General features: G+C 42.9%; 1 protein-coding gene and 1 non-coding gene across 2 annotated transcripts; both read left to right on the plus strand.

The window, feature by feature from the left end:
• Positions 1-398: 398 nt before the first annotated feature.
• Positions 399-26,352, plus strand: HAPSTR1 (HUWE1 associated protein modifying stress responses). Its single transcript, XM_002697959.5, has 4 exons — positions 399-1,025; positions 1,722-1,802; positions 11,808-12,083; positions 23,942-26,352. The coding sequence occupies exons 1-4, from the start codon at positions 800-802 to the stop codon at positions 24,184-24,186; spliced, it is 828 nt and encodes a 275-aa protein (XP_002698005.1). The 5' UTR covers positions 399-799; the 3' UTR covers positions 24,187-26,352.
• On the plus strand, positions 14,650-14,705 carry MIR12003 (microRNA mir-12003). Its single transcript, NR_162331.1, has one exon. It is a non-coding gene; the product is annotated as a microRNA mir-12003 (primary transcript).
• Positions 26,353-27,659: the final 1,307 nt, after the last annotated feature.

Here is a 27,659-nt window from a genome sequence, read left to right on the forward strand (position 1 = left end):
TCACGTGACTCCTGTCCGCTGGCTCCTGGCAGCAGGCCTCTGCGCATGCGCACTTATTCCCCCCCCCTTTTTTTTTTTTTTTTTTGGTAGGCTCGGACGCAACCACTGTCAGCTCCTCCCCCTCCTTCATCCTTCCTGACATTCACTCCCTTCCCCCCGCCCTTTGGTTACGTCAGGCAGACAGGCCGACTAGCCAATCACGGCCCTGCAATCATAGGCTGGCACGCGGAACCGGTCGGATCGGACCAATGGAGACCCTTAGAGCGGGCGCGCCCCAACCGGGCGGGGAAGCCGGGGGCCGAGTGGGCGGTGCTTCCCCCAGTCAGCAAGTGGGCGGGGGAGGGCGGAGACCAGCAGCCGCAGAGGCGTCGACGGCGGCTGCGACGACGACGTTCCTCAGTCTTCGGGGTGGGCTCGGCGGCGCAAGCCGGTCTGCGCGCAGGGCTAGGCGGTTTGCGGCGGCAGCGGCCCTAGGGAGGCCGCGGCGCCATGGCTGGGCGGTAGACGGGCTCGGGCCGGCGAGGCAAGGGGAAGCGGCGTTGATCCGGTCCGCGGCGACCTTCGGCAGGGCCCGGGGGTGGGGAGGCCCGGGGCGGGGGTCGTCCCGGGCAGCGCGGGGCCGCGGGGCGGGGCTCGTAGGCCGTAGGGGTGCAGGAGGCCTGGGCCGCCGCGAGGAGCCGTCGCCGCCGCCGGTCGCTGGGCCCCGTCGCCGGGCCGCTCGACGACGACGCTCCCGCGGGGGTCCCGCCTGAGGAGGACGCGGCCGCGGCGGCGGCGAGGCCGCGGGAGGCCGCGGAGGATGGAGGAGCGGAAGGAGGAGGGCGAGGCCGAGATCCAGGAACACGGGCCCGAGCACTGGTTCTCCAAGTGGGAGCGGCAGTGCCTGGCCGAGGCCGAGCAGGACGAGCAGCTGCCCCCGGAGCTGCAGGAGGAGGCGGCGGCCGCCGCGCAGCCCGAGCACAAGCAACAGAAGCTGTGGCACCTCTTCCAGAACTCGGCCACCGCCGTGGCCCAGCTCTACAAAGGTGAGGGCCGCCGCCGCCGCCATCTTGCGCCCCCGTCCCCGCGGGGCTGGCCGGCCGTCGGCGAGGGGACAGCCCTGGGGTCTGGGGCTCCGGCCGTCGTGCCGCGTCCCCGCCGCCCTCTCCCCGCAAGATGGCGCCGCGGGAGGCGGGCTCTCGGGAGGGGCTCGGGGTTGGGGGGGGGGCCGGGGCCCGGCTCGGGGCGGGGTTGAGGGGGCGCCCCGGCTTAGGGGCCGCTCCCCCGGCGGGGCTCGGGTTAGGGGGTCCCCTGCTCCTTTCTGAGGCCGGGACGCCGGCGCCTCCCCGGGGCCTGGGAGGGCGAGGGAGGAGCCCCCGGTCACAAAATGGCGAAGGGAGGAGGCCCCGGGGCCCTATTGTGCCGCAGCCGGCCTCGGGGCGGGGACTCTGAGGGGCCGCCTCCCTCCGCCGCGACTCGGCCCCTGGCTGCGCCCCCCTTGCCCTCCGCCCCGAGCTCCGGCGGCTTCCCCGGCCGCCCCGCCGCCGACCCCCCTTCTGTTCGGGTCCACCACCCCGCGCGGGATCACGAAACTTGAACAAAATGGCGAAATCTAATATGGCCGTTCCCGAATGATCGACGCCCAAGTTTCATCGCTTGTTCTCTTTCTCTCTGTCTTTGTGTGTTTCTCTGTGTGTGTTTCTATTTTTTTTGTCTTCCCTCTTCCTTTCGTCGTTTTTCAGACCGGGTGTGTCAGCAACCAGGACTTTCTCTGTGGGTTCCCTTCCAAAACGCAGCCACCGCCGTCACGAACCTCTACAAAGGTAAAGAGAACCTGCGGCCACGCCGCTGGCTGGGGGCGGGAGGAGGGTAGCCTGCGTCCGGGTTTCTGTCGGGTGCTCTGAGTGCAAGGGCCGCCTCGATCTCGATCGCCGAAGTGTTTCCTGCCCCGGAATCCAGCCACTTAAGTGTCAGTAGCTTGCAAGTGGAGGATTCCGCTGGTGTGATGTCACCTCCAGATAACGGGGTCTCATCTGGGGTCGTTTGGCCCCCTCGCCCGCATTTGTCGGTGTTTGGGGTACTTTAGGGGGCTTCCCCGATGGCTCAGTGGTTAGATGTAGGAGACTCGGCTTCAATTCCTGGGTCAGGAAGATCTGGAGAAGGAAATGGCAAGTCACTCCAGTATTCTTGCCTGGAAAATCCTCATGCACAGAAGACCCTGGCAGGAGCCATAGAGCCGCAGAGAGTCGGACACGACTGAGCACGCCTGCAAGGGACACGCTAATGTCATCACTGATAGGCTTGCTGCGCGTGAGACCGCCTACCAATCCCTATTCCAGGTCCCAGATGGCAGTAGTGCCCAAGTTGAGAGGCCCAGCACTCCAGCCGGCCAGACGTGCTGTTTGGGCATCTGGGGAAGAAGAGTTTGTCTCAAGGACAGAGGTGGGAGGGACACTTGTTTTTGGAAAAGGATCTCGTGGAAGGCAGTTTCCTGTAGGCCCTGCATTTAAGTGCATTGGAAACTAGTTGGAATAATCTGTGCTCACGTGAACATGGTGTTATTCCCTGGCAACTGCATCAAATATTTGTTTTCAGGTCTACCTTCTATTTGACATCTCACTGTAGGTAGGAAATCTGATCAGTTTGAGTTGATTTGTGTTTTTTGGTAGTGCCTTTATGCAGTTAATCCCGCCCCCCCTCCCCCATACGTGCCTGAATATTCTTGCCCATTGCACTCTCAGTAACAGTGGGTTTAGATTTTGTGTATTACTCGATTTTTGAAGATTTGGAAATTTGGTTTTGATTTTTGGCAAGGTTTCTGTGGAAAAAGAAACTGAATTTGACTGTTAATCTTAGTAAAAATGTAATTAAATGCTTTTAAACGGCTAAAAACTGATAATTGCAATAAAACTTTGTGCATTTCAGAATTATCAAAATAGGTTGAAACTGGCTGTGGAGCAGACTTGATTTTCAGATTTTTATTCTTGTGTAAGAATGAGCAAATTAAGATAGTAGTCTTTAGGGGAAAATGTCCTTTATTTTGGATTTCCTGGGTTGATCTTGCAGTTTTGGGGGATGGTAATTAGAGAATGTAAGAATAAAGTGATGAATGGAGTGTTAGTTTCAGGGAATGATGAACTAATAGTCCAGGCTTACTGAAAAAAGGGAAATGATTAAATGGTGTCCCAGTGGTCAACTTTGATTTTATGTAACTGATTTGCTTAAATTTTGACTTTTAGCATCCATTATTATTTGAGGGTTTTGAACGTTCTCTGGAATTACTCTAGGTTTCACCCAAACAGGAAATTTTGAAATAATACTTGGAAAATTCCAGTTTCTGGGAGTATAATTTACATAAAGATCATTCTTTTAAAATGTATAAGTTGAATTTGACAACCACTTTGTTAGTAAACAGGATATATCTATCCCCTCACCCTTGCCCCTGGCAAGTACTGATTTGATTGTTGTAGGTATGGTTTTTACCTTTCTTTAATTTAGCAAATAGAACCGTATAGCGTGGAGCCCTCTGTGACTGGCTTCTTCCACTTGCCATAATGTTTCTGAGATGCTTCTTTGAGTTCACATTGTTGATATTAACAAACAGTGCAGTGCTTCCTCCTCCCCACTCCTTCCTGACTAGTGTTCTGTTGTGTGGAGGTGTCACAGTGTATCCACTCAGTTTTAGCAGTTACTTTTTAGTTTAAGTCCTTTTTATGTGCCAGGCTCTTTGACTAGGGCATACACAGATATGAATGTTCTATGATTTTGGTGCTGTTGGTGTGCTCCTGGAATATATCTTCTTAGGACTATAGCTGGCAGTTTTCTTTAGTGTTAATTCTTAGAAAAGAATGGACTCAGAAGCTGAACTCTGAAATAATCCCTAATTTACTTGATTTGAAAATGTTTTAACAGTGTACTAGTTTTTCTTTGTTCAGAAAACTTGATGAAAGACATTGAGTTCCTTTTTAAACAAACATGAAATTCTTGCATTATTGCAAATGTTAGATTGTCAGTCCAGCCTTAGTTTTATTTTTTATCCTATTTCTGTAAAATGAAATACATCCCCTTTTACCATCCTCTTTTACCTGAGGAGTGGCTAATTGTGGTTTGTGGAATTTGGTTGTGTAGCAGCATTATTCTTTGTTTAGCTGATTCAAGGAAAGTGTGGATGAGCTCTGCAGATCCTCACATTCTTCCTTCTTTTCAGGGTGTGGTCTTCAGAGAAAAGAATGCAGCTATATTAATAATTGAGCACTTTAAATAGAATCAATAAAATTAGCAAGGTAGTGTCACAGTACATGCAGCTGTAAGTAGTGGTAAATTTAGTCACAGTTCTGATTCAATATCTAAATGTAATTTCCAGGAGGGGGGTAGGTGGGGAGATGGTTTTGAGGGATCCCTGTAAATGGACAGTGCTCTTGTACTTTGTATGATTAAGCACTTATCTTACAAGCTAAAAATGGCTCATTTTGCCTCACCCAGCCTGGGGAGAGGTTGGCACTTTTACTAGCTTCTTGATAACAGCTACAGTGAGTGCTTAGGGAAGTCAGAATGAGGTAAAAGTCTAGCAGAGGGCCCCCTTTGATTGCCTGTGGGGTTTTGAAACATGGAACATTCAGTTGGTTTGGTTACATGTGACTGGAGACTTGGAGGAGAGTTGGGGCGTCCTCAGTGTGGACGGAACTCAGCGAAATGGAGTGCATGCTTCCTTCCACTTCACATATTAAGTTGGGTCAGACATGGGCGTCTTTGGGGAAGAACATTCTGATGACTGGTGGTTGTTTTTACTTTGACTTGGTACATTTAAAGGAAGTGCTGTTTGTTAAATATTCAGTGTGGTTGTATCCCTGGCTTAGTACATTTTTGATGTCTACAACTAAAAGGGAGTGAAGTTACTAAGGTTTTTAACTTAGTCCAGGTTGATGCTTACTTGAGAACTGCTTGGTCAAGCCTGTTTGCCTCTTAAATCCACCTCCTGTTTCCTTGGCTGACTGGTTTTGATCTCTCTCCTGACTCATTAATTCGAAATTGCTTCTAATGTCAGTAGAGGCTGACGCTAGTGGCCATCTGAAGGACAGAGCTGTCCTGTGGAGCCTCCTGGTCATCGGAGGTGGGCACTGCACTCCGCTGGCTCTGCAGCAGCCGCCTGCGAGCCAGTGCTTGCCGGCACCGCTTCTCACCCTTCTCTCTCTGTTATTGCTGTCAATATGTTTTTTCTGATTTTTGTCTTATGTTAAGCTGTCCACATTTTAAAACTGTCTGAAACTTGAGTTGCATATCGACTTTTACCATATATGTTGAGATCTTATGATATTGTTTATATTAAAGATGTTTGTGGTTTTCTCTTTGCTCAGCGTTTGTCCTCAAGGTGTGAATCTAGCAGCACTTGCAGAAGGCCAGGAGCATCATTATCATGGAGTCTTCCCCATGATGCCTCTAGTTCAGACTGTTCTTTCTACTTGGTTGTATGACCCTGGAGATAGATAATGGAACAAAAACTATTTCACTATAATGTGCCTTCATTTTCTCAACTGGAAATAGGTTTAAGTACCCACAGCTTAGTAACCAAGCTCTTAGTATGGCATGTAGTGAGTCTTCAAGCGAGGACTGTGTTGGTGGTCACGGACTATGTGTTGGTCCTGTTTTTCAGATAATGTTTCTGGCTGTGGGCTGCGCTTAACATGAAGGGAAGAAATTTCCTTCTGTTGGAATAACTTCTGTGGCGTGTCTTCATCTTTCCCTAAAAGGGCTAAATGTAAATAAGATCGACAGGGGAGAAAAATGGTAGGATGCCCTTTAAAGTCCTTAGTTTTCAGACATCTTGATGCCAGATCCTCTATAGTATGTTGTTCTCACTTCAGTGTGACCCTCTTGGGTTTGTATGTGAACTAAAGTGAACAGAACGTACTAAAAATTTGTGGATGAGGGGTGTTTAAATAGCTGGTCAGAGAAAGTATAATCTACCTGCAGGCAGATATTGAAGTTTGAGCTTTTGTTTTGACCTTGGAGTTGGTTTGTAACTCTCCTGCTACAGAAAACCATTGAGTTTTGAGACTGTTGGGGCTTCCCTGGTGGCTCAGATGGTAAAGAGTGCCTGCAATGCGGGAGACCTGGGTTCGATCCCTGGGTCAGGAAGCTCCCCTGGAGAAGGAAATGGCAACCCACTCCAGTATTCTGGCCTGGAAAATCCCATTGATGGAGGAGCCTGCCAGACGACAGTCCATGGGATTGCAAAGAATCTGACAGGACTGAGTGACTTTCCTTTTACTTTGAGAGTGTTCAAAACGTTCTAGTATGGATTAAGGTTGAATACCCAGAGTCTTGTTAAGAAGCAGCCTCAGTCATTACCCTTAGTGTTTACCTGTGAAGTTTTACAGAAGACAAGTCGGTTTCTTATGTGTAACTTCTCTGTAAAAGAAGATTTTGGCTGCAGAGACCAGAAGATAAAAGTCAGGCTGGACACGGATTGGCTGCTCTCTAGCTTGAAGCCTGAGGGTGGGATTGACTGGACCCAGTGGCTCAGGCCTTCCTCCTCTGCAGCGCTCGCCTCCCATGTGTGGGCCTGCCCCTTTGGGCTTTGTCAGTAGGTGAGTTTCAGTATGTTAGCTCCTGGAGAAGGAAACGGCAGCCCACTCCAGTATCCTGGCCTGAAAAATCACATGGTAGAATAGCCACAGTTTTGGGGTTGTACAGATTTGAGACTAAACCAAACGTATCATCATTTGAGCAGATGTGGAGGAAGCTTCCCCCAGAGCTAGCCAGAGACTTGGAATACCTTTAGGAGAGGGAGGACACAGACTGGATGCAGGTGGGGGGCTGCTTGCATCCTCCCTGAGTCCTGCCATTCATGTTGGCGAGGATTTAAGTCAGTATATAAGTTACAGAGAGGTTGCTGTTTATTTTGGATACTATGTTACAGAATGTACAGAAACTATTTCCTTAAAACAATTGAAAAACTTTTTTTGACATGACTCATAAATTATTTCTAATGAAACATATATATATATTTTTTTTTTTTCCCCTAGAGCAGAGTAATTAGTTAGTGCAGATTTAATTCTAAGTTCAAATGTTTCGTAGTTAGTATTCCTTGGAAATGCGCTTTGCTCTGTCTGTGATTTTCTGGTTTGTAGGTCCCCTAAAGAAATGGAAGATGGCTTCTCTGTTGTTGAGGAAGAAATCTACTGTAGAAAGAGCTTTCGCTGTCTAACTTTGGGCAAGACCCTTTGAGCCTCAGTTCCAACTCCTTGTTTATGAAATTGGGATATCTGCTTTGGTTAATTCATACATGAAATCTGATTATGTCTGTTTCATGTAACAAAGTTTTGCATTTGGTCTTGGTCTCAGAAATCATGGATCCTTTGCCTGCTATCCCTTGCCAGTGGTGGAAAAATGAGACTGATAAAAATTCTTTGAGTTCAATGTTCGCTACTTACGTTGTTGTTCAGTCAGTAAGTTGTGTCCGACTCTTTCCAACCCCATGGACCGTAGCATGCCAGGCTTCCCTCTCTTCCACTGTCACTTTAGCTATTACTTCAGCTACTTAATATAAAAACTTTTTTTTTTTCAGTACGAAGCAAAGATGTCTACTGTTTCTTGTATGAATCAGTTTGTTTCTTGAGAAAGGAAATGAATGTGTTGTGATGAAAGGTTAGATTGACATTTTGATGCCCTCGGGCTTTTCCTAACCTTCATGCTTATGGCTGTTTTCTACAGTGGCTTTGGCATCAGTAAAATACTGTTGGACACAAGACTGTTGCACAGCTTTCTGTGCTCCGCACTTCTAGAACTTGGTGGTCTAGTTGACAAAGTTCAGATGTATTCAAAGCAGTCTTTGGCCGAGAGCTCTCTGGAGGCCATCTTTGAGTGTTTATTATCTTACTAGACCCTAAAGTAACCTGTGATTAAAAATCTAGTCTAGTTACTCCCAAGATTCTCCAATAAGCATTTTATCTCTTCTGCTTAGTTCAGAATGTGATAGGAAGGTTTCATTTTCAACCAAGTAACTCTTCAAAATTCTTTAACATTTGTTCAGTTGCTAAGTCATGTCTGACTCTTTCATGGACTGCAACAATCCAGGCTCATTTCTCCTGCCACTATTCTTGAAGTTTGTGCAGATTCATGTCCATTGAGTCAGTGATGCCATCCAACCATCTCATCTCTGCTGTCCTCTTCTCACCTTTTGCCTTCAATCTTTCCCAGCATCGGGGTCTTTTCCAGTGAGTCGGCTCTTTGCATTAGGTGACCCAAGTTTGTAGCTTCAACATCAGTCCTTCCAATGAATATTCAGGGTTGATTTCCTTTAGTATTGACTGGTTTGATCTTCTTGCAGTCCACGGGACTCTAAAGTGTCTTCTCCAGCACAACAGTTCGAATTCTTTAGTACTTAGCCTTTTTTATGGTATTAAAGAACTATAGTGTCAGCATGATATTCTTGGTTTAAGGAAATGACTGAGATTGGGTTAATTTATGTGGCAGTGTTTGGCTTTGGCTTTCAGGATATGCTGTAATGGTATAAGACCAAATTTATGCCCAGACAGAGCAAAAGCATGCACCTGAAGACATTCATGTTCAGTCTGCTTTTCTCCTCCTGTACCTCTTAGTCTGTAAGAGTCTGTTTACAAAGTGCTTAGTGTGTTCTTGGTTGGTTCTGATGTTGAGATTTGTGTCGAACTTTTGAAGAGGAAATGATTGGTCAGTATTTTAAGAGGTTCACAGCTTGTTGCATAACTGCTTTTAAAACTATGAATATTGAGTTTTCCAGCTTTGTTCAGCTCTGATTAAAGCATCAGCCCTTTGCAGATCTGACTTTTGGGATTTCCTCATGTGTTCAAATCAAAACAAATCACAGCTCTGTATTCCCAGGATTGTCAGGTTTTTGTTCTCTTTTTTTTAAAGCCGCCTCACGTGGTTCCTTCCTTTGGCTCTTGAGTTTTGTATCAAGTTCAGCCTTGCTGTCTGTTTTGTCAGGTGTACATTTACATGCCTGGTTCATCTTACTTTGTACTGTCTGTGCTTGCTTCACACTTGTTTCTTGTACCCCTTTCATGCTTTCAACTTTTTCCCTATGTACTTCCAGTTCTGGGCTTACCCCCATTTGGTTCTCTAAAAATTAAAATTTCTTGGGTCATTCTTTGTGGAAACAAACTTCTCTGGTTAAGAGCTTGATTACAACGATGCTCTTAGGTAGGGCAGGTTTGTAGAAACCTGGTTTCTTGTAGATGCATCACACTGGACAGCTACCCTCATTTTTGTGGTTGCATGGGGTGGGGTTAGTTTACTCCATAACTTAATTTCTCTTAAAAGTGCTTCCAGCTCTTTCAGAATCACTTAGGGTCTACATGCAGCCTTACAAGGTCATCTTAGAGATTATCCACCCTTTATCTAAGGTTGGCTTCATCTAAGTCTTTTTAAGATTAAGAGATGGGAAGGCATTTATCCTCTTAAATGCTATTCACTTTTTAAATGGGGTTCATGCTTTGTTTTGTTGACGATAAAATGAGAAATCAGAACACATTGATTCACACTGTAACTTGGGCATACTAGTAGTGAGACACTGGAGAAATCATTCAGGAGTAGCGTTTACATCTGTAAAATTAGAAAGCTGTGATGGAATCTGTTATTTTCCAGAGTACTCGCATGACCAACTTGTTGCGCTTTTCTTTTTAGCAACAAAAACTGATCATCTGCTAAAGAATAGACCTTATTATAAAATTCTGTTTGTGCTACCCTGTTGCTATTTATTTATTTATTTTTAATATTATTTGGCTGTGTAGGGTCTTAGTTGTGGCATGTGGGATCTGTCTAGTTCTCCAACCAGGGATTGAACTCCAGGCCCCTTGCATTGGGAACCCAGAGGATTGACCCCCTGGACCACCAGGGAAGTCCCCATCTTTTTTAATAATGCAAATTCAAGCAGCTTGGGAGCCTCTGTGATGTTTGGATTGTTAACTTTCTGGGACACAGCTCTTCATTCACTGGTTTGCTTATCCTTCAGCATCTACTTTAGATGTAGCAGATAGAATTAAAATCAAAGCCAGGAAAATGAATGGTTCTGTGTGTTAAATGAGAATTCGTACTTGGGGAAAGGAACCATCTTCTCTAATGTCGTTAAAGATGTATTAGTGATTTTCCTGCTAACATAACAGCTCAACTAAAAATAAATTGCAGTAACTTAAGTTACCAGGTATTTTTCTTTCAGCTGTAAAGCCACTAAAGGGCAGGCATCATGGTTTTTTGTTTTTTTTTTTTTGGTCTAGGGACAGGCCTCATGTTACTGAAAATTTGGGTTTAGTGTGTACAGGGGGCAGTATCTACTGGGAGGTAAGGAGACCAGTCTGAGGGGTTTTAGGACGGGGTCTTTTGGGAATGGTTAGAAGTTACAGAAAACTGTTGGAAACTGTAAGCAGAATGAAAACATCCCTAGGGAAGTGAGTGTGGCTTTTTGTTCCCACAGTGCTTCTTGGTTTTGGTGACTAGTCAGTCAGTGTTAGTTTTCCGTTAAATTTTTAAAATATTTGCTACGGCGTGTGTGTGTGTGTGTGTGTGTCTATCTATGTGTCTGTGTGTCTGTGTGTGTGTGTGTGTGTGTGTGTGTGTTCAGTCATGTCCGGCTCTTTGTGGCCCCTGTCCTCTGTCTCGTGGAATTTCCTCTGGCTCTATCCATGGGATTTCCCAGGCAAGAATGCTGGAGCAGGTTACCATTTCCTCCTCTAGGGGATCTTCTAACTCAGGCACTGAACCCACGTCTTCTGCATCTCCTGCATTGGCAGGTGGATTCTTGACCACTGTGCCACCTGGAAGCCCTGCTCCTGCTTTTAGTGTTTCCAGTTCTTGATGCTGAACCTGTCAGTAGGAGTACATATCTGAAGTGACACAGTACTTGCAAGGAGAGCACAGCCTGAGTGATTTGTGGCAGTGTTCAGTCATCTGTTGAAGGATGTGATAGAACTCCTGAGAGTTCATTTTTCTGAGAGACAGTATAGCTTAGTGGTTAAGACCCACAGACTCTGGACCAAAAATCCAGCTCTTGAATCCTGTGGTAGTCACCCAGTGCCTGTTTCCTCAGTTGCACTGAGGGGACGGTGGTGCAAGGTATTCATGTACATTTTGTTATGTATTTTTGTTATATTTGTTATGTTTGTTATATTACATGTTACAATAAACGTTTAGTGATTGACCCATTGTTAGCATTGTTAAATACCAGAGAAGGCAATGGCACCCCACTCCAGTACTCTTGCCTGGAAAATCCATGGACGGAGGAGCCTGGTAGGCTGCAGTCCATGGGGTCACTAGGAGTCAGACACGACTGAGTGACTTCACTTTCACTTTCATGCATTGGAGAAGGAAATGGCAGCCCACTCCAGCGTTCTTGCCGGGAGAATCTGAGGGACAGGAACCTGGTGGGCTGCCGTCTATGGGGTTGCACAGAGTCAGACGCGACTGAAGTGACTTAGCAGCAGCAGCAGCGTTGTTAAATAAGCTAGGTTGCTTAGATTAAGTTACCTTTTTAAGGAAGCATTATTAAAATGGTAATAATTTGGCTAATAATTAGTCCCTCTTTTTATCTGATTTTTTTTTTTTTTTTTAAAGAACAAGACAGAAGTTCCAAGATTGTGTGATATGTTTACTGAATTTAGGCAGTTGTGATTAGATGTCATGTATAGTATTTTAAACATGAATGAAGTTCAGTGGGATAGATTACTGATAGACTTACAGAGCCCCCTACTTAATGATACTCATTTTGGTGAATTTATAAAATGGTTTTCTGTAGGAGGGAAGGCGCCTTGGCTCTACTGATGATGATGTATCTTTTTCTTTTTTTCTAACAGAAAGCGTGGATACTCATCAGAGAAGTTTTGATATTGGAATTCAGATTGGCTATCAACGACGCAATAAGGATGTGTTGGCTTGGGTTAAAAAGCGCAGAAGAACTATTCGTAGAGAAGATTTGATCAGCTTCCTGTGTGGAAAGGTTCCTCCGCCACGAAATTCTAGAGCTCCCCCAAGACTGACTGTAGTGTCCCCTAACCGAGCTACTTCAACGGAAACTAGCTCATCTGTAGAGACTGATTTGCAACCCTTCCGGGAAGCCATAGCTCTGCATGGTAAAGCCGTTTAAACATATTTCTTTGGAAAAATGGTTAAGAGTGTGTGGATCCAATTTCACATTTAGGTTTAGATCCAGATATACTGTTTTTTGTCTATAATAGTACCTACTTGCTCTAGAAATGTTTAAATAGAATGTAAGCTAAGAACTTACATGGGCAGTTTTTGAATGTTAGCCAGCCTATCCTAAAAACTGTTTTTGGAAGTTAGTTTGAGCTGATTGGTATTATAATAACTGCATCTTTTGCAACATTAATTAGAATTGATTGCTTTACACTTCTGTTGTACATACTCTCTTACTCTTCTGAGTCAAAGAGGAAGTTCTGTGTCTTAAGAATTCTGTCGCATTTATAATTGCCTGGAGAGCCTAGTCAGTGACAGGCAAGTAAGGCAGGTAACTGTTGGGGGAGTTCTCTTGGGAACTCCCTTCGTTAGCTTAGGTTATTGAGTGTGCCTGCAGAGGGTGAGTGTTGATGGGCCCGAGGAGGAGAGGACAGATGTGAGAATAGTTAGGTTGGCTTTCCTTACACCTGTTGTCCAGAGGGCCTTGCTTGATAGTAAGGACTGTCAGAGGCCAAGTCCATCTCCATCTCCCCAGGCCAGACCTGCAGTCAGATGGCCTTCTTGGCTGAAGGGTTTAAGTCCTACTGGAGAAGCCTGGGAAATGTAGTCAGTAGGTCTGTTGTTGCTTGTTATCTAATACAGGCTTCCAGATAGAAGTGGGAGAGGTATTCTATAGGTCATTCAATACTGCTGTAAAAATACAACCACAGAATAACAAGACTTGGTGTTGAAGCCAAGATGAAAACATGGATTGTGCAAGTGACTATGCAGATAGCAGTCATTAGTGAGTTAGGTCATGGGCCTTGTTAAAAGTTAACATTTCTGGGCCACAGTGGAAGTCATCTGAAATAAAGTAACCTGGTAATAAGAAGTGGGATATATACAGAGAGCTTCTATATCATCGAAGCTTTAATGCTTACAGAGATTCTTTTTCTTTTTGGCAAGCATTGCTTCTTTATACCTAAAACCCCATTCAGAACATGGACTTGGGAAAAGTGTTATTATTTTTCCCTGTCCTGATTGTGACTTTATGATCAGTTAAAAACACAAAAACGTTTTATTGCAAGAAAGTCCATGATGTATGGTTGCAGTACTTAAGACTGCTTGCTGTTCCTAACATAGTGGAATTTTTGAAACTCAGGCAAAATAGAGATTGATCTGTTCTCTTGAATTAAGAGTTTCACATCTTCTACCATTAAGTTTGGAAAAAAATTACTAGACATGTACAGTTTGTTAGATTAATTGTAGTGCATGTTAGTATTTGATGTAGTTGTGTTTCCTTAAACATTTTGATTTTCTTTGTCATCCAGTGGATTTATGATTCATTCCATATTTTTCTTTTAAGAGTCTTTTTTTTCCCTGAATTATGCTCTTACAGGAAACAGTTTTGAGAAACATAAATGCCACTCTTGCTATAAAACCTTTACTGCAGTTGTACACATTGTAAGGACAAGCCAGGAGCCCACCCCCCACAACTACTATATTCTCCAACTCCCATTACGTTTTCTTAAATTGAGTTTGTTCAAATTTGTGATTTATTATTTTACTGAACTTTGGGAGTTTTAGTGATGTTGTAATTTTAGGAAGGTACTATTTATAATTTTGATTTGTGTTTGAATTGTGAGGGTTTTAGAAAGTTTAATTTTAAAGCTATTTAAAAAAATAACCTTCCACTTTGATAGACTTATGAAGTAGTGCCAATACGGAATATATTGGATTCCTAGGGCTCATGCGCTGAACTCACGTAGTTAAAATGTGAAGTTGCAGTGCAGTAATAGAGCAGCTTGTAGAGTATACAGAAACAAGGAGTTTTGTGCTCTGTTGGTTTTAAAGGACATCCATGAATTGAGAATGCTAGTCTGAATTGAGTATTTTGAGTAATTTAAATGATTTCTAATAATAGGGCATTATTAACTAAATTGTAAATTGACTTAGTGGCTAACTTTGTAACCTGGTGTCCTGATGATCTGATTTATTGAATAGTTTGTAAATTGAAGTCAAAACTATTCATATATTTTGAAATATATTTGGAAATATCCTAATTAGGGTGCATGCTTGTCAGAATTTGGTTTTGCACATAATTTTCATTGCCAGATCTATGAAGTATGAGGTCAGATTGAAGTTCTTGGGGTTCTTTGGAGGGAGAGGCTACATTTATGAAGTTTTGGGGTCCCGGGGGAAGTAGGAAAAGAATTGAGTCCGACTTTAAGTTTCTAATCAAAGCAAACATTCGTGTAGGAGGTAATGTTTGTTTATTCTTATCCACAGACGACCTCATGTCCTCACAAGAGAGGACAGTTACTCTTGTATTTTTTTTCAAATTAGCTTCTAAATTCTTATTTCCACCAATGCTCCCGTATATGCTTAAAATATGTTTTTTATTTGAATAAAAATGGCCGAGACATAATTGTAGAGTATATCATGTTAGACAGGGTCCAATGATAAGGTCCTTTGATAAATACCCCTCATAACCTTAGACTTAAATATGCAGTTGCAATTAAAAGCATTGGGTTGGCCATAGGTTCTTTAAATGAACCTTTTGGCCAACTCAATACATTAATAGTTATCAAACAATTTCAATCAAAACTGTCAGCTAATGGTTGCTGAAATTTAAGGAATATAATCTAGTGCTTTATTTTGGCACTTGTTTGCAGCATGTGATGTTCATTTTCTGTGTACATGATATGTCCTCATCTGGATGCTAAACTCATGGAAATCAGAGAAATGCATATGCGTTTTCTATGTTGATTTCTCCTTTTCTTAATCATGCTTGTCTTAAAAAAAATATTATCTAAAATTTACTGGGAACTGGATTCATAGCTGGCACCTTGTTTTTATGTAAACAGATTGCAGATAGACCAAAGATCATCTGGACCATTTTGTGGTTCCCTGCCTGTCTTCTGATTAGCTCTCTCTTAGCCATCCTTTCTCTTCTAGAAATTTTCCTTTTCTGGTCTTCTCCTTAGGCTTCTTTGATCTCTGACCTTTCAGTGACTTAGGGGAATAGGTTACATTCCCCTGGATTTAGCTGTTAGCTACCTCCTGCAATCCCTTTAAGGGATTTTTAGTCTTAATTTCTAAAATTTGTCCTTACAGTTTAGATCCTTTCTCCAGACTGCTTAAACATGTATACCCTGTTATGCCCTGGCCTACATCTCCACCAGGGTATCCCCAACTAAAGCAAAACCATGTTTTTTCCCTCATTTCTGCACTCAGCAAATGGGTATGTGGCAGATACTGTATAGTCTCTAGGGAAAATACGATTGAATAGGGTGCTTCCTTTTCTGTTGAGGCCAGTGCACACTTGGATAATTCATTTTAATGTCATATGTAAGGTGTTCTGGGGTCAGAAAAGAATGTTCCACAGTGTGCTGTAGCGATAAGTTCAGAGAAGGCTTTTCTGGAGGAGGGGAGCCCTGGGCGCTTGGAATCATCTCCTGCCTGTTCTTGCTTCCCAGTCCTGAGTTGACCCATTCTCCAGTCCATCTTTCCTGGGACCACTGGAGTGATCTCTATCCTGTTGCTTCATTGAAAAATAACGTTCGTTTCCCTGTGGTCTGTAGGATGAAGTTAGAACTCAGTGTGACATTGTAAGGCCCTTGTCAGTTGATCTGACCTTGGGTCAGGTTTCTTAGCCGTATTGTGTCATCATCTGAATACCTTCATGGTTTTTTCTAAGCTTTTTTCTCTTCTGCCTGTTGACCCCTTCAGACTGATGGAACGTCTCCTCCGCTACGAAGCTTGTCTTCAGTCTCCCTGTTCTCTGGTCTTGCCTGAGTGGGGCATCTGTTCTCCTTGTCCATAGACTAGGGGTGTGGTGGGGCAGGGCTGTGTCTCAGAGCTGCTGGCTGTGACAGAACCTGGCCTAGATGTGCCCTGAGCCTAACACAGGGTTCAGAGGTCTGTTAAGTCAACAGAGCAGAGAACTTTTACAGAGAGTTGAGGCTCACAGATTTTCTGGGTGACTGCAGTATGAGGGTGAGGAGAATGGAGAACAGAGCAGGTGTATCTCAGAACTGTTGCACAGTCACCTCTTCACCCCAAACAGCTGAGACTTGAAGCAGGGCTGAGGGTGATGAGGCACCGTTAGAGCAGTCCTTTGAGTGTTAGGTCATGTCAGCGTCCTGCTAGGGGAGCACTGTCCACATTTGCCCAGGGTTATTGCCATCTTATTGATGATGAAAGGCTTATTTGACTAAAATAGACCAGGTCAGTAAATGTTTGAATAGGTATTCCAGATCTGTCTGGCTCCCAAATTCAGTTACCTCTATTTGTACATTTAGGGTTCCTCATACCCCTGCCCCCCGGCAGGTCTCTAAGCTTACTTTTCTTCCCTAAACACATTAGAACATACATAAGTTTGGTATTTCTTCCTGGGGATTTTCCCCATAAGTGAATCTGGGTACATAGGCTTGAAGATGAATGGCTTGTGACCTATATTTCTGGTTGGTTTTAGCAGGAAGAGTAGTCAGGCTTTGTACCTAGGCTGCATTCCCAGGATGACCTTGGGCAGGGTGGCCAACCTCTCCAGGGCAGTCACTTCTGAAAAGGTGACGTGTTTTGTTTGTAAGGCGATATATAGAATGAGAAGCCAAGCACAGCACCTAGCCTTTACACAGGTAAAATGTTCTTTGCCTCCAGAGGAGAGGACTTCCGGTTAGTTCCAAGTCCTGTGAGCGCCCTGATGGCGGTACTCCAAAAACAGGCCTGGAGCTCAGGTGGCCTTAGAGGGTACTTTGCCTCTCCTTTTAGTAAGGGTGGCCTTTTAAATGTGCAGTTACTCAAAAGGAAGGAATGATTTAAAGTTTAGTGTTAACTACCTATTTATATTATTACTTACTAAAATCTTGAGCTTGTTTCATGTTTCAAGCTGGGAGCTTGGTGGTGGAAAGATTCTGAGCTGACTTGACTTGCCCAAGCTACTGTTGAGTCTAGAAAGCCTTAGATTGAAGGATAGTCTGTTTGTCATCATGGAGATTGAAGGATAGTCTGTTTGTCATCAGGAGTTCTGTTTGTCGTCATGGGGATTAGATGAAAAAGATCCAGAGTTAGAATGGGGCCCAGGTGTGGAAGAGACCTGGATGGGAGAGGATGCTATGGTGCAAGTCAGACCTCACTCATTTGCTAACTCTATTAAAACCTTGCTCTCGCTCAGATCATCTCAGAGGTGGTCTTTGTACGTTTCTAGCCCTGGTTCAGACTGTTCCATAGAAATCGGAGACACTTGGGTTTAGTTCCAGAAATCATTTTGATGACTAACTGCAGTACAGGGAACTAATCCCATTGGGCCTGGATTTGACTCTGTGTAAAGTTATTCAGTTCACACAGGGTGTGGTGTTAAAGAGTGGGTTAACTGGTGGGTGAACCATTGCTGTCACTGACATTTGGCTTTAAGATGCCTCCTTGCTCAAGTTCAAGTTCCTTCCATGTTGTTTCAACATCAGTTTAAAAAAGACAGTGGGCTACTATGTTTACTGAAAGGGCCTTAGCAAGTGCAGGCAATCTGGCCTTTGATATGATACTGGAGAATTCTCCCCTTGCCAAAAGGGAAAGGAGTTTTTTAATTTGATGTGTTTTGTTTTGTTTTGAGATAATGTGTCGTGCGTTTAAGAAGAAGACATAGTATTCAGTGAGGGTTGAAGTCAAGCAGTTTTAGTCTGGAAACCCCTGTGCGTGTGTGTGTTTGGCTGGCTGACTGTGGTGTTATGCAATTAAAATCCTTTTGTGAAAGGTGTGGTCATTTAAAAATGTATATTGTCATTCTGTAGTCTTTCCTATTGCCCAGCATTTACTGAGCACAGTAAATAGCCAGGCATTCTGATTTTCAGAAGCTAGTGATAGGAGCAGATGATACAAAGATGAATCACATAATATCTCAAGGAGTTTCTAGCCTAATAGAATTGTATTATTAGTCAGTTTGAGGCATGTAATCCCAGGCAATCAGATTGAGGCACAGTTCCGTCACTTGAGGAGTTAATAGGCTCCATATCTGGCTTCTCTCATGTCTAACAAAGTCTTTCTGGCATATATGGTGATCCTTAGTCTCTTAAATCATTAAGGTGCTTGACTGGATTCTTGGATCTGGAGAGACTGAGTGTATGTAGGGCCTTAGAAGAAAAAGACATTCATTTGAAATCGTATTCAGGGATATAAGGTTACGTAGACATCATTACCTAGGAAAAAAAAAGTAAGGCAGATTCCTAATTTGTCATAAAATGGTTCCCTGCTTCCTCTGGTATTTTGGAAAGCTGTGATTTTAGGCAGTATAGACCAGTTGGATTTTCTTTCTCCTTTGAGCACAGGTTCTGTTGCTTTTGTTATTTTTGTCACAACATTGGCCTGTGTCTTCCTGGTAACCTTGAGATCTGTACATTTGAGAAGAAATTTGAGTATTGATGCTTGGTTCCTGTCTCTCCTTTTCTATCACTTTTTATTTCTTCCACTGATAAAGTTAAATACATAGAAACAAACGTTGACAGTCACACAAATACTTAGGTTAAGTTCTTTTAAACAGATGGTACAGTATGAAAGAAGCTTCTTGGCAGTTTCAGTTGCAGAGAATAGATTAGAACTGGCTTGTGGGGGGATTTATATCCAGTCTTTGAGAATCCCTTTTCCACGTCTTGCCCACACACCTAGCACAATGTGTGGAACACAGTAGATTCCTAATAAATGCTTGTTGAATGTTACATTCTGCATCTTCCTGAAATAACAGAGAACTGTCAATAGTTACTTCACAGTAAATGTTTGCAAAACTTACTTGGGAATTAAGATGTAAGAGATTAATGCACCAAAAGCAAATCTCATCTCTTAATTGCTTTAAATTGATTATTTAAAATAATCTTCTTTAATTGAAACTCTTCCGAAGGCTGGAATTTTTTTAATTATAGCCTTTGTTCAGACCAGCCTCTGAGAAGAAAAACAATCAAGGCAATTAAGATAGCATTAAATTTTTGATGAAAAGTTGGCATTTTCTGTTTATTAAGATTTAGATATTAGCTACTGAAGTTTCTTGGAGATGGGGCTTAACTAAAGCTGCTGGCATTAATGATACAAAACTTAAGACTTTGCAGTAAAATTTTCTTGGACACTTTTTTCATTGAGGTGAAAAAGGAGTCCATGTAGCCAGGCCTTAAAGCCAGTTTACTCACCTAGTACTTCCTTAATAATCCATTGGTAGTTGTGAAACAGTTTTAACATTTAATTTTTTTCACTAGTTTTCTGATTTAATAATACTGATTTCTTGGAAGATTTGAAAATTTCCAAAAAGTGAAAAACTCAGTATCTTGCTGTCCCACTTTACAGAGATAACTGCAGTTAAATGTTTGGTGCATTTTCTTCCAGTCTTTTTTTTTTCAATGTATAAATATTAAAATTATTTCATAGCTGAGCTCATACTGCATATATGGTACTGTATCTTGCTTTTTTCATTTTAACGACGTGAGCATTTTTCCCATGGCATTAAAACTGTCTGAAAAATTGAAAGCATTTTGGGCTGTCAGCATAACTGAAAATGTTTTCTTGGTGTGACACATGTATCTTTGTAATTGGTTTGATTTAGTGTGCTTTACTTCAATAAAAGTTCAGAATTACAATTCACAGATTGGGGTGGGGAGTGGTATCTACTTCAAATTACCTAAGTCTTCCTAGTAGAATGCACTTTTTCATGCTTGAACTTCTCCCCCCTGTGCACTTAAAACACGACATTTACACACATTGCTTACCTAAAACCTCAGAATACACTTTGTGCAAAGGAAGTGTTTCCATTTGAATAGTGCAAGTCATTTCAAATGCAAAAATGCCAGCTTCTTAGGGCTTCCAGTCAGGATGTTAATCAGTTGGTCCAAGTCGTGGGGATTTCACATCCCCCTTCTGCCCGAGATGAGAGAGCTGGTGGCGCGCAGACCTGCCCGAGGGTCCTGGAGCTGCGCTGAGTGGATCCGCGGTAAACAGTGGACGGTCGGCCTTGTCCTCCAGGGCGAGGCGCGCAGGTGCTGCAGGAGGCTGGGCGGCCAGCGGAAAGGGTAGAGGCTGCCTCGAGGCCACTGCCAGGGCTGCGGGTCGGAGGAAGGGAAGCTGGCTGGGTTCTGCGTTTGCTCTTTGTGCCTCTATGTGACCTAACTATGTGCTGGTAAACTGGAATTACATGTAATTAATTCTGAAAACAGGATTTTCTTATGACCCTGAGCATGACCTTGGTATGAAAATTATAGTTATGTGCTTTTAACAATTTGCCATGTAACCTAGATGCCTATAACCTGGACTGTAACTTTTGTTTTTGCTCCCATGGGAGCTTTCAGAGTATGATTAAATCCTCCTAATTGTTTTTTTTTTTACCCCCACTCCTGCACTAATCATTTAAAAGGAATGCAGACACGTTTTTAAAATGATTAAGTTTATCTTGTATTAAGCAATGGAGACTTTTCTGTCTAATCATACTGCTTGTTCTACTGCTTTTTGTCAATTGATATTCCCATAGCCCTTTTGAAAAAGTGTGTTTTGGTAGAAATTAAGTCATATGCCCTTGGGCCATACAACTTAGTTTTTTTTTAGTTCTGAAGCATGTTTAGATTCTCTGTACTTGTATAGGCCTGTGATTGTTTATGTGGCTTAGCTAAGGTTTCCTAAAGCATCTCCTAGTAGCTGTCATTGGTTTATAAAATAAAATTTGGGTTGTTTAAAATACATATATTTTTGGTTGTTAATCTTAATTTTTTTGTTTGACCCTTGTGATGAAAAGTCTTCTTTTGGGGAAGATTTGTAAGTTAAACCTTGAAAAGAGTTTTCACTGCTGAGAGTAGAAAATAAAATAGGTAATGTTGCACATTGTGACTTCTGCTTTAGCTGTCAAACTAAGCCCAGGGTCATACACCCAACAGAAAAAAGATTGTGGTTTTCTGGAAGTTACTGGGGGAATTTTGAAAAGGACCGAATTGATGTTTTAAAATCTCTCTTCTTTTTTCATGGAGGATAGCAGTTGAAGCATTTGTTTGAGGTGACTCTTCACTTCTCATGGAGCGTTTTATGAGCCTTGAATGTTAAACATACAGCCACGTGGCTCCTACATTAACAGGAAGGTCATTGGAGCAGAGTTTGTTCTTTCTGGGGTCTCAAATGCTCAGGGGATCCCAAGTTTAATTACTGAAATAGCCCAGTTTATTGCCGAGGGCCTATATTTTGCAGCATAATTACCTTAGAACCTCCTGCGTTATGAAACAGGTATGAAAAGGTTGTCTCAAGTATGTGGACACTTTTCAGTAATACGTTACAGGATGCGAGATTAGGAAAAAAGGCACAGCTGTCCCCCTCAAGGGGTTTAGTCTTGATGGAGAACTTAAAAACAGACAAAAGACCAAATCCAGCAAGTTGGAAATAATTGAGTGTTATCTTCATGACAAAGACATAATAAGAGAGCCACGTGGGTGTGTTTCCTGACATTGGAGAGGTGAATAAACATCAACAGCTTTGGATTTCAGAGTGAGGGGTAAGGCCTTGAAGCTTTCTGTTATGTGCCAGACACTGTTACGTTCACGAGATGCAGATGAAAAGGTACTGTCTATGGGAAGAGATGAGCAGTGGTACTGTGCTAGGTGACATCAGCCCAGAGTGTTCCTTTCCTGTTTTACTTTATTTTAATAAAGTTGTGTCAGCTAGGGAAGAAGCAGTGTGAGTTTTTCCCCCAAAGGTGTTAGGTTTGGAGGGCCAACGGGCAGTTAGAAATATGGATGGGCCCTTGAGCTCAGGAAAAAGGTCTGTTCCTGTGGCAATGATGTGGAAAATCACTCCTGTAAGTAAGCTTCAGGGGCCAAGGCGCGTAGCTGGCTGATGTCAGACAGACGGAAGAGAAGGCCACTGAGGAAGGAGTGGGCAGGCTGAGAACAGGAAAGAGTTTCACAGGAGAGATAGGAGAACTGGGCAAGTTGCCCAGGACTGGAGGCAGAGGTGGGAGGGACCTGGGCTTCACGCAGTGGGGAGCAGATGTCGGAAGGCAGGTGCAGACCAGGCCGTTTTTAGGAACCGCAGATGAGTTAATGCTGGGAGTGAAGGATTGAGTGTTAGGATGGGATTGAAGAGAGCAGACGGGAGAGGAGCCACAGAGATGCTACGAGGTAGGCTGAGACCCTAAGTTCCTGAGGCTACTTCCGTGCTGAAAGAATTGAGACTTGAAGAGGTGGATAGAGTTAGGAATTTAGATTCTGCTTGAGTCTTGGGTCCCGGCTTTTGCTTGCTAGCTGTGTGACCTTGAGTGGCTTACTTATTAACCTTTTAACCTTGGTTTTTCATCTGCAAAAGGGAGAGGATACAGTTCTCATAGGGTTATTGCAAAGATGAAACGAAAAAGTGTCTGACCTAGGAAGTACTCCAATATTAGTGCATTTATTTATTTTTAATGGGCACTGGCCTTGGAAAGGCTTAGAGCCCATGAGAGATGAGGTCAGATTTCCCCTGGCCACCAGTGGAAGGGCGAGAGGGTGCTGCTGCTGCCCGGAGGGCAGTGAGAGGACTGGTTAGTTCCTGCAGGAAGGAGTTAAGAGCAGCTTAGAAAGGGAGGTATGGGCTGCAGAGAGTACCTGGGAGGCGGTGGGGGCTACCAAAGATTGGCGGACGTTCACGGGCTATTTGTAGAGTGACAACGGTGTCAAAGGGAATTTAAACGCTTTGGTATGGTAAGTGGAAAAAGGATTCTCTGCTCCCTAATGATCAAATTTAAAGTACATTTACAGAGTAAATTAGAATGGGTCCCTAGGAAATCAACCTCTAAGCTGACTTGTTAAGATAGGAGTCCTGTTCTTTGTGAATGTTGATTATACTAGATCGTATCAGTTCAGTCAAGCAACGAAGAAATCCATTATGAGACTCAGATAGCCCAAGGGGGCTGTTCATAAGAAGGAAAATCCAGTGAAGTCAGGTTATTGAATCCAATGCTGTGGCGTGTCTCCTGGCCCTCTCATGCCTTTCACAGGTGTGTCCCGAGCATTTAGAAGCAGAACATACATTTGCCTCCTTTAACTGTTCAGGGGTCTAAGGAATGAGTGTCCAACCACGCGTGCTGGAATGCTCTGGATTTAGTAACTCTTAACCTTGAATGCAAGGCAGCAGGAATTTTTATACTACCCTTGCTCTCCCCCCTTCTCTGAAGGATTAGAGATGATGTTGAGTTAGGGTGTCCCGAGTACAGTCCAGACCTTGGGGTGAGCATGTAGGTTGATTTGTCCAGGGCAGAATCACTTTGTATCTGATGTCCAAGGATTATTCTTAATAGTTAGGGACCGCTTTTAAGGCTCAATAGTGTATTGTTTTAGATGCTAAATTATAAAGTCACTTTATAGAGATGTCAGAGTTGAGTCCACTCAGGCCTGGAAATGCCTGTGGGCTCCCCTGTGCACACAGCACAGGGATCTGTTGGCTCAGAGACAGGGCAAGGGAAACATTCTGTTTAAAACCAGCACCTCCTTCCTCAACTCTTACGTTACAGATAGCGCTTACCTCATAGAGTAGATGGCAGGATTTCCTGATGGATTTGTACACCTAGCAGGGTGCCTGCCATGTATCATAAGCTTCCAGTAATTGGTAGTTACCTGGATTGTAAATATTGATTAGTATTACCAATGAACATCTCCTGTGTCAGACGATTCGTTCCTGCAGGGAAAAAACCGCTCCCCCGGTGAACCCCTTTGTGAGGAAAATAGGCAGACCTCCTTTGACGCGATGACGACGTTGAAAGTAAAAGTGGGTTGCTTTCAAGAGGGTGGAATAATCGAGCAACTCTTAAAACCTTTTTTCTTCTTCCTAGGTCTTAGTGGTGCAATGGCTAGTATAAGCGTGCGTTCGAGTACCCCAGGCTCTCCTACACATGTAAGCAGTGGATCGAATGCTAGTCGAAGGAGAAATGGACTCCATGATGTCGATTTGAACACTTTCATATCAGAAGAAATGGCACTCCACTTGGACAATGGTGGAACTAGAAAGCGTACCTCAGCCCAGTGTGGCGATGTCATTACAGACTCACCAACCCATAAACGCAACAGAATGATCTAAACTGCAAACATTTTTCACACCCACCATGCTGCTTGAAAGCCACTTGATCCTCAACATATTACTATTATTGCAAAGGAAACATATGAGGCCATCTTCCATTGTTCACTGTTTAAGACAAGTGAATCCTATAGTGGTTGCCATAAAAAGAAAGTTCTAGGTATTTATAGTAGATGCCTCTTGTAACAATGGCTTTCTTAAAAGTATAATCCTAGCAGAGGACATCAGATACCGTGTAGTAGGATCCTCATAGGCAAACATATATCCGTTTCAAGGCTAAAAGTGACCTTAACTGTATTTATTCTCAAAGGGAAAGGAAATATCAGATGTTTATTTGGTTATAGGATGGTTTTTTTGGGGTGGGGGGAGGGTCCATTTCCTGCTGTGTTGAGTATTTTGCTTCACCAGTATTGCCAGGTTTCTAAAATTGTCTAAAACACACGATCTGGCTTCCTCGTCAGATCTCCAGGCTTCCATTTTTGCAGCAACACTGTACCACGCACCTGGTTTCTCTCTAGTAACAGCGTGCAACTTTGAATTACTATTGAACTGTGCCCTATTTTTTAGTTTTTGAAGCAGTCTATAATTCTGGTGATTGTGTGATGTAAAGAGGTGCTATGATGGTCATGCAATTAATACTTAATACTGAATCAATACACAGAACTTTATTGGATTCACTTTGTGTGTGTTAGTGCTCTAAAAGTAGCAATATTATTAAATTGCCCCCCTCCCCCAATTAACCCTATAGGCTTAAAATAATTCATTTTTAAGACAAGTACTACTTCCCAAGCAGGGTACTATCCTAGTGGTAAATGTAAACATGTTGACTGCATTCATGGTGACCTGAAGTAGAGAGGTCACGAATTCTTCAGAACGGACTTCCTTTTTGGTTCAGTATTAGTGAGAGGGAGATGGGTGCTTGGGGAGGCTAGGCACTGTAGTCTTTCATATCCTGTTTTACGTTTTTCATGAATGTTCTGCTTTGTGCAGTTTCCGTTGGAATGGGTGAAAGAGAAAGGTCTTTTGTCTGCTAATAATTAATGTGATCCCAATTTAAATAGCAAAACCCAACTCCAAATCCCTCTCCTAGAAAGTGCAGTTTGGAATCTCATTCTGGGAAAAGATGGAATCGCATGGAAGTCCTCTAGATGTTAGGTTAGACCTAAATAAAAGTTCTCAATAGAGTCCTCTTTTGAGTAAGTATAAGACCTCTTGTAGCTACAGTGTTCTAGAGCATGTTTCATCTTCATTTTTAATATCTTGAACTGAATGGTAGTCTTTTTTTAGATGAAGAACTGATGTCAGCCTGCCAGGTACTGTAATTTATTCTACCATATTATAATATATATATATATATATCTCAAGTAGGACAGTGACAATGTTTCCTTGCAAACTTATAGTTCAGTATCAGTTACTTCCTGTTTTTTATCCTTTAAAGACTATTGCAAATCAGTATATGGGTTTTTCCAGTAATTACTCACAGCACTTTGTTAATGTTTGCAATTTTCTCCAGCCATTTAATAATCGTTGAAGAAATTTTGCTAAGTTCACCATAATATTCATTGACAGGTGGGATGTGAATGGAAATGTGTGAACTGGAGTTCTATATTCACTATAGATACAGCCCTTATTTAAAGAAAGTCAGTTCCATGCTAAACCTAGGAATGAAAGGCATTTCTAAATTTTTGCAAAAAAGGATTTTTTTTTAATATGATAGGAAGAATTATAACAGTTTATCATTATACCAGAAATGGACAAGCCTGTGTATTCTCAATACTTTACACTTCCTTTTGGAATATACCAAGAAATGCATTTGGAGTTATCTTTGTTTTCTATCTTTGTAAATTTAGATTCTGGAATTGGGTTTGACGGTGTGAAGCGTTGCTCACAAGAGGTCAGAACTCCTTCCTAAAGGTTTTTGAGGCTGAGGAACACATATTTAATCTCCCATTTATGCCTTGGTTGTAGTTCCTCTCTCCAAGTTAGTGACAAAAAATTTTTTTGGTGGTTTTTGTTTTAGTTGGTGCTCTGAATCTCAGTACCCTTTACTCTGGATTGTCAAATTTTGATAAAACATGTGCCATTTTCTTTGGTAAGAGAAAGCAGGTCTTCACGTCTGCCAGAACACAATTTATATATTGGCTCCATTAAACTTTTGAAAAACTTTAACATTTGTTAGTTTTTTCCATTGCATTCAATTCTAAATGCGCTTTGTCGCCGGACCGGTTAACTCCTTCCCCATCTCCACCCCATTGCCGAAGACCCAGGAGGTTAAAAGGGAGGTAATTTCTCTTAGGAAAATTTAGTTCTGACTGCTAGATTTTTTGCAGCCTTTCTTTGTGCCATTTCAGATGCAAAACAAATCATGGAAGATTGCATATGTGTGTGATACTTTTTTAATAACGAATTTTTTTCTTTTTTTCCTCCAGTCTCTGAGAACAGTGTAGGCAGAATTTTAAACCTTAACAGTTTACGTTGGGGGAACAGAACCTCTTTTCATCTTAAGCTACATTCTCGGATTCCTTTAGACGTCACAGCTCATGAGTTCTGCTCCCGTCATGTTAACTTGGCATGAGTGGGTTGTTTACCCTTCTGCAGTGTTCTGAGCATGGCTGAAGCATTAAAAACTTATATATGTTTAGTATTTTATAGAGTAAAGTTAATGGAAAGCATTTGGCTGTACCTAAAGACCTGCAGTCAAATTCTTCAATGTGGGTTACCCAACTGGAGTAGTGGTACACACCTTAAATCATTCAATGAATAAATAATTAAAAAAACCAAAAAACCCCAGGGCTTGTCTGCAGTTTTGTTTTTGGTCATCACATCTGAGTAACTTTGACATAAAATGGAAGTTCAGGCTTACAAAATAACTAGCTGAGATATTTTTCCCAAGGGCTCTCAGAGCTCATGAAACTTAGGTCACTTTGGCTTTTGGCCTTAAAGATTGCCATGCAACACTGAAAGCTGGGCTAAGTTCCCTATCTTGTTGAATATTAAGGGAGTCACCAAGACCCAGCCGAGAGGACGAGCCACAAGCCAGCCTTGATGTGGTGGAGGTGCAAGGCACCGTTACTTACTACCGGAATGTTCTGAGAGGTGTAGTGACTATTAGCAGATGAATCTCACTGCACTTTATTTTGTATAGCCTGCCGCTTCATCCATTAGATTATCTGGGTGTATTTCAAAGTGAAAAGAAACTTTAAGATTTCATGTTTCATTAAATGTAGGAGGTTATTCTGAGCAGATGTTTCTGTGGTCCCCGCACTCTCCTTGGAAGCTGCTACAACTTTGATCAGTTCTGGTGGCCTTACACTGCTTTAGTCTAGCTTCCAATCCCTGCACCAGAGTGTTGGTGAGGTATGTGATGTTTTAGTAGGGGTCGCTCTGTGTGTTGTATTAGTGCATTTGACAGGGCTTTACTTCCTGTGACGGGACCTGCGTGTTCTCTGTGGAGTCCAGCACACACCAGCCCATGA

Source organism: Bos taurus, chromosome 25 (assembly GCF_002263795.3).
Source record: "Bos taurus isolate L1 Dominette 01449 registration number 42190680 breed Hereford chromosome 25, ARS-UCD2.0, whole genome shotgun sequence".
NCBI lineage: Eukaryota > Metazoa > Chordata > Mammalia > Artiodactyla > Bovidae > Bos > Bos taurus.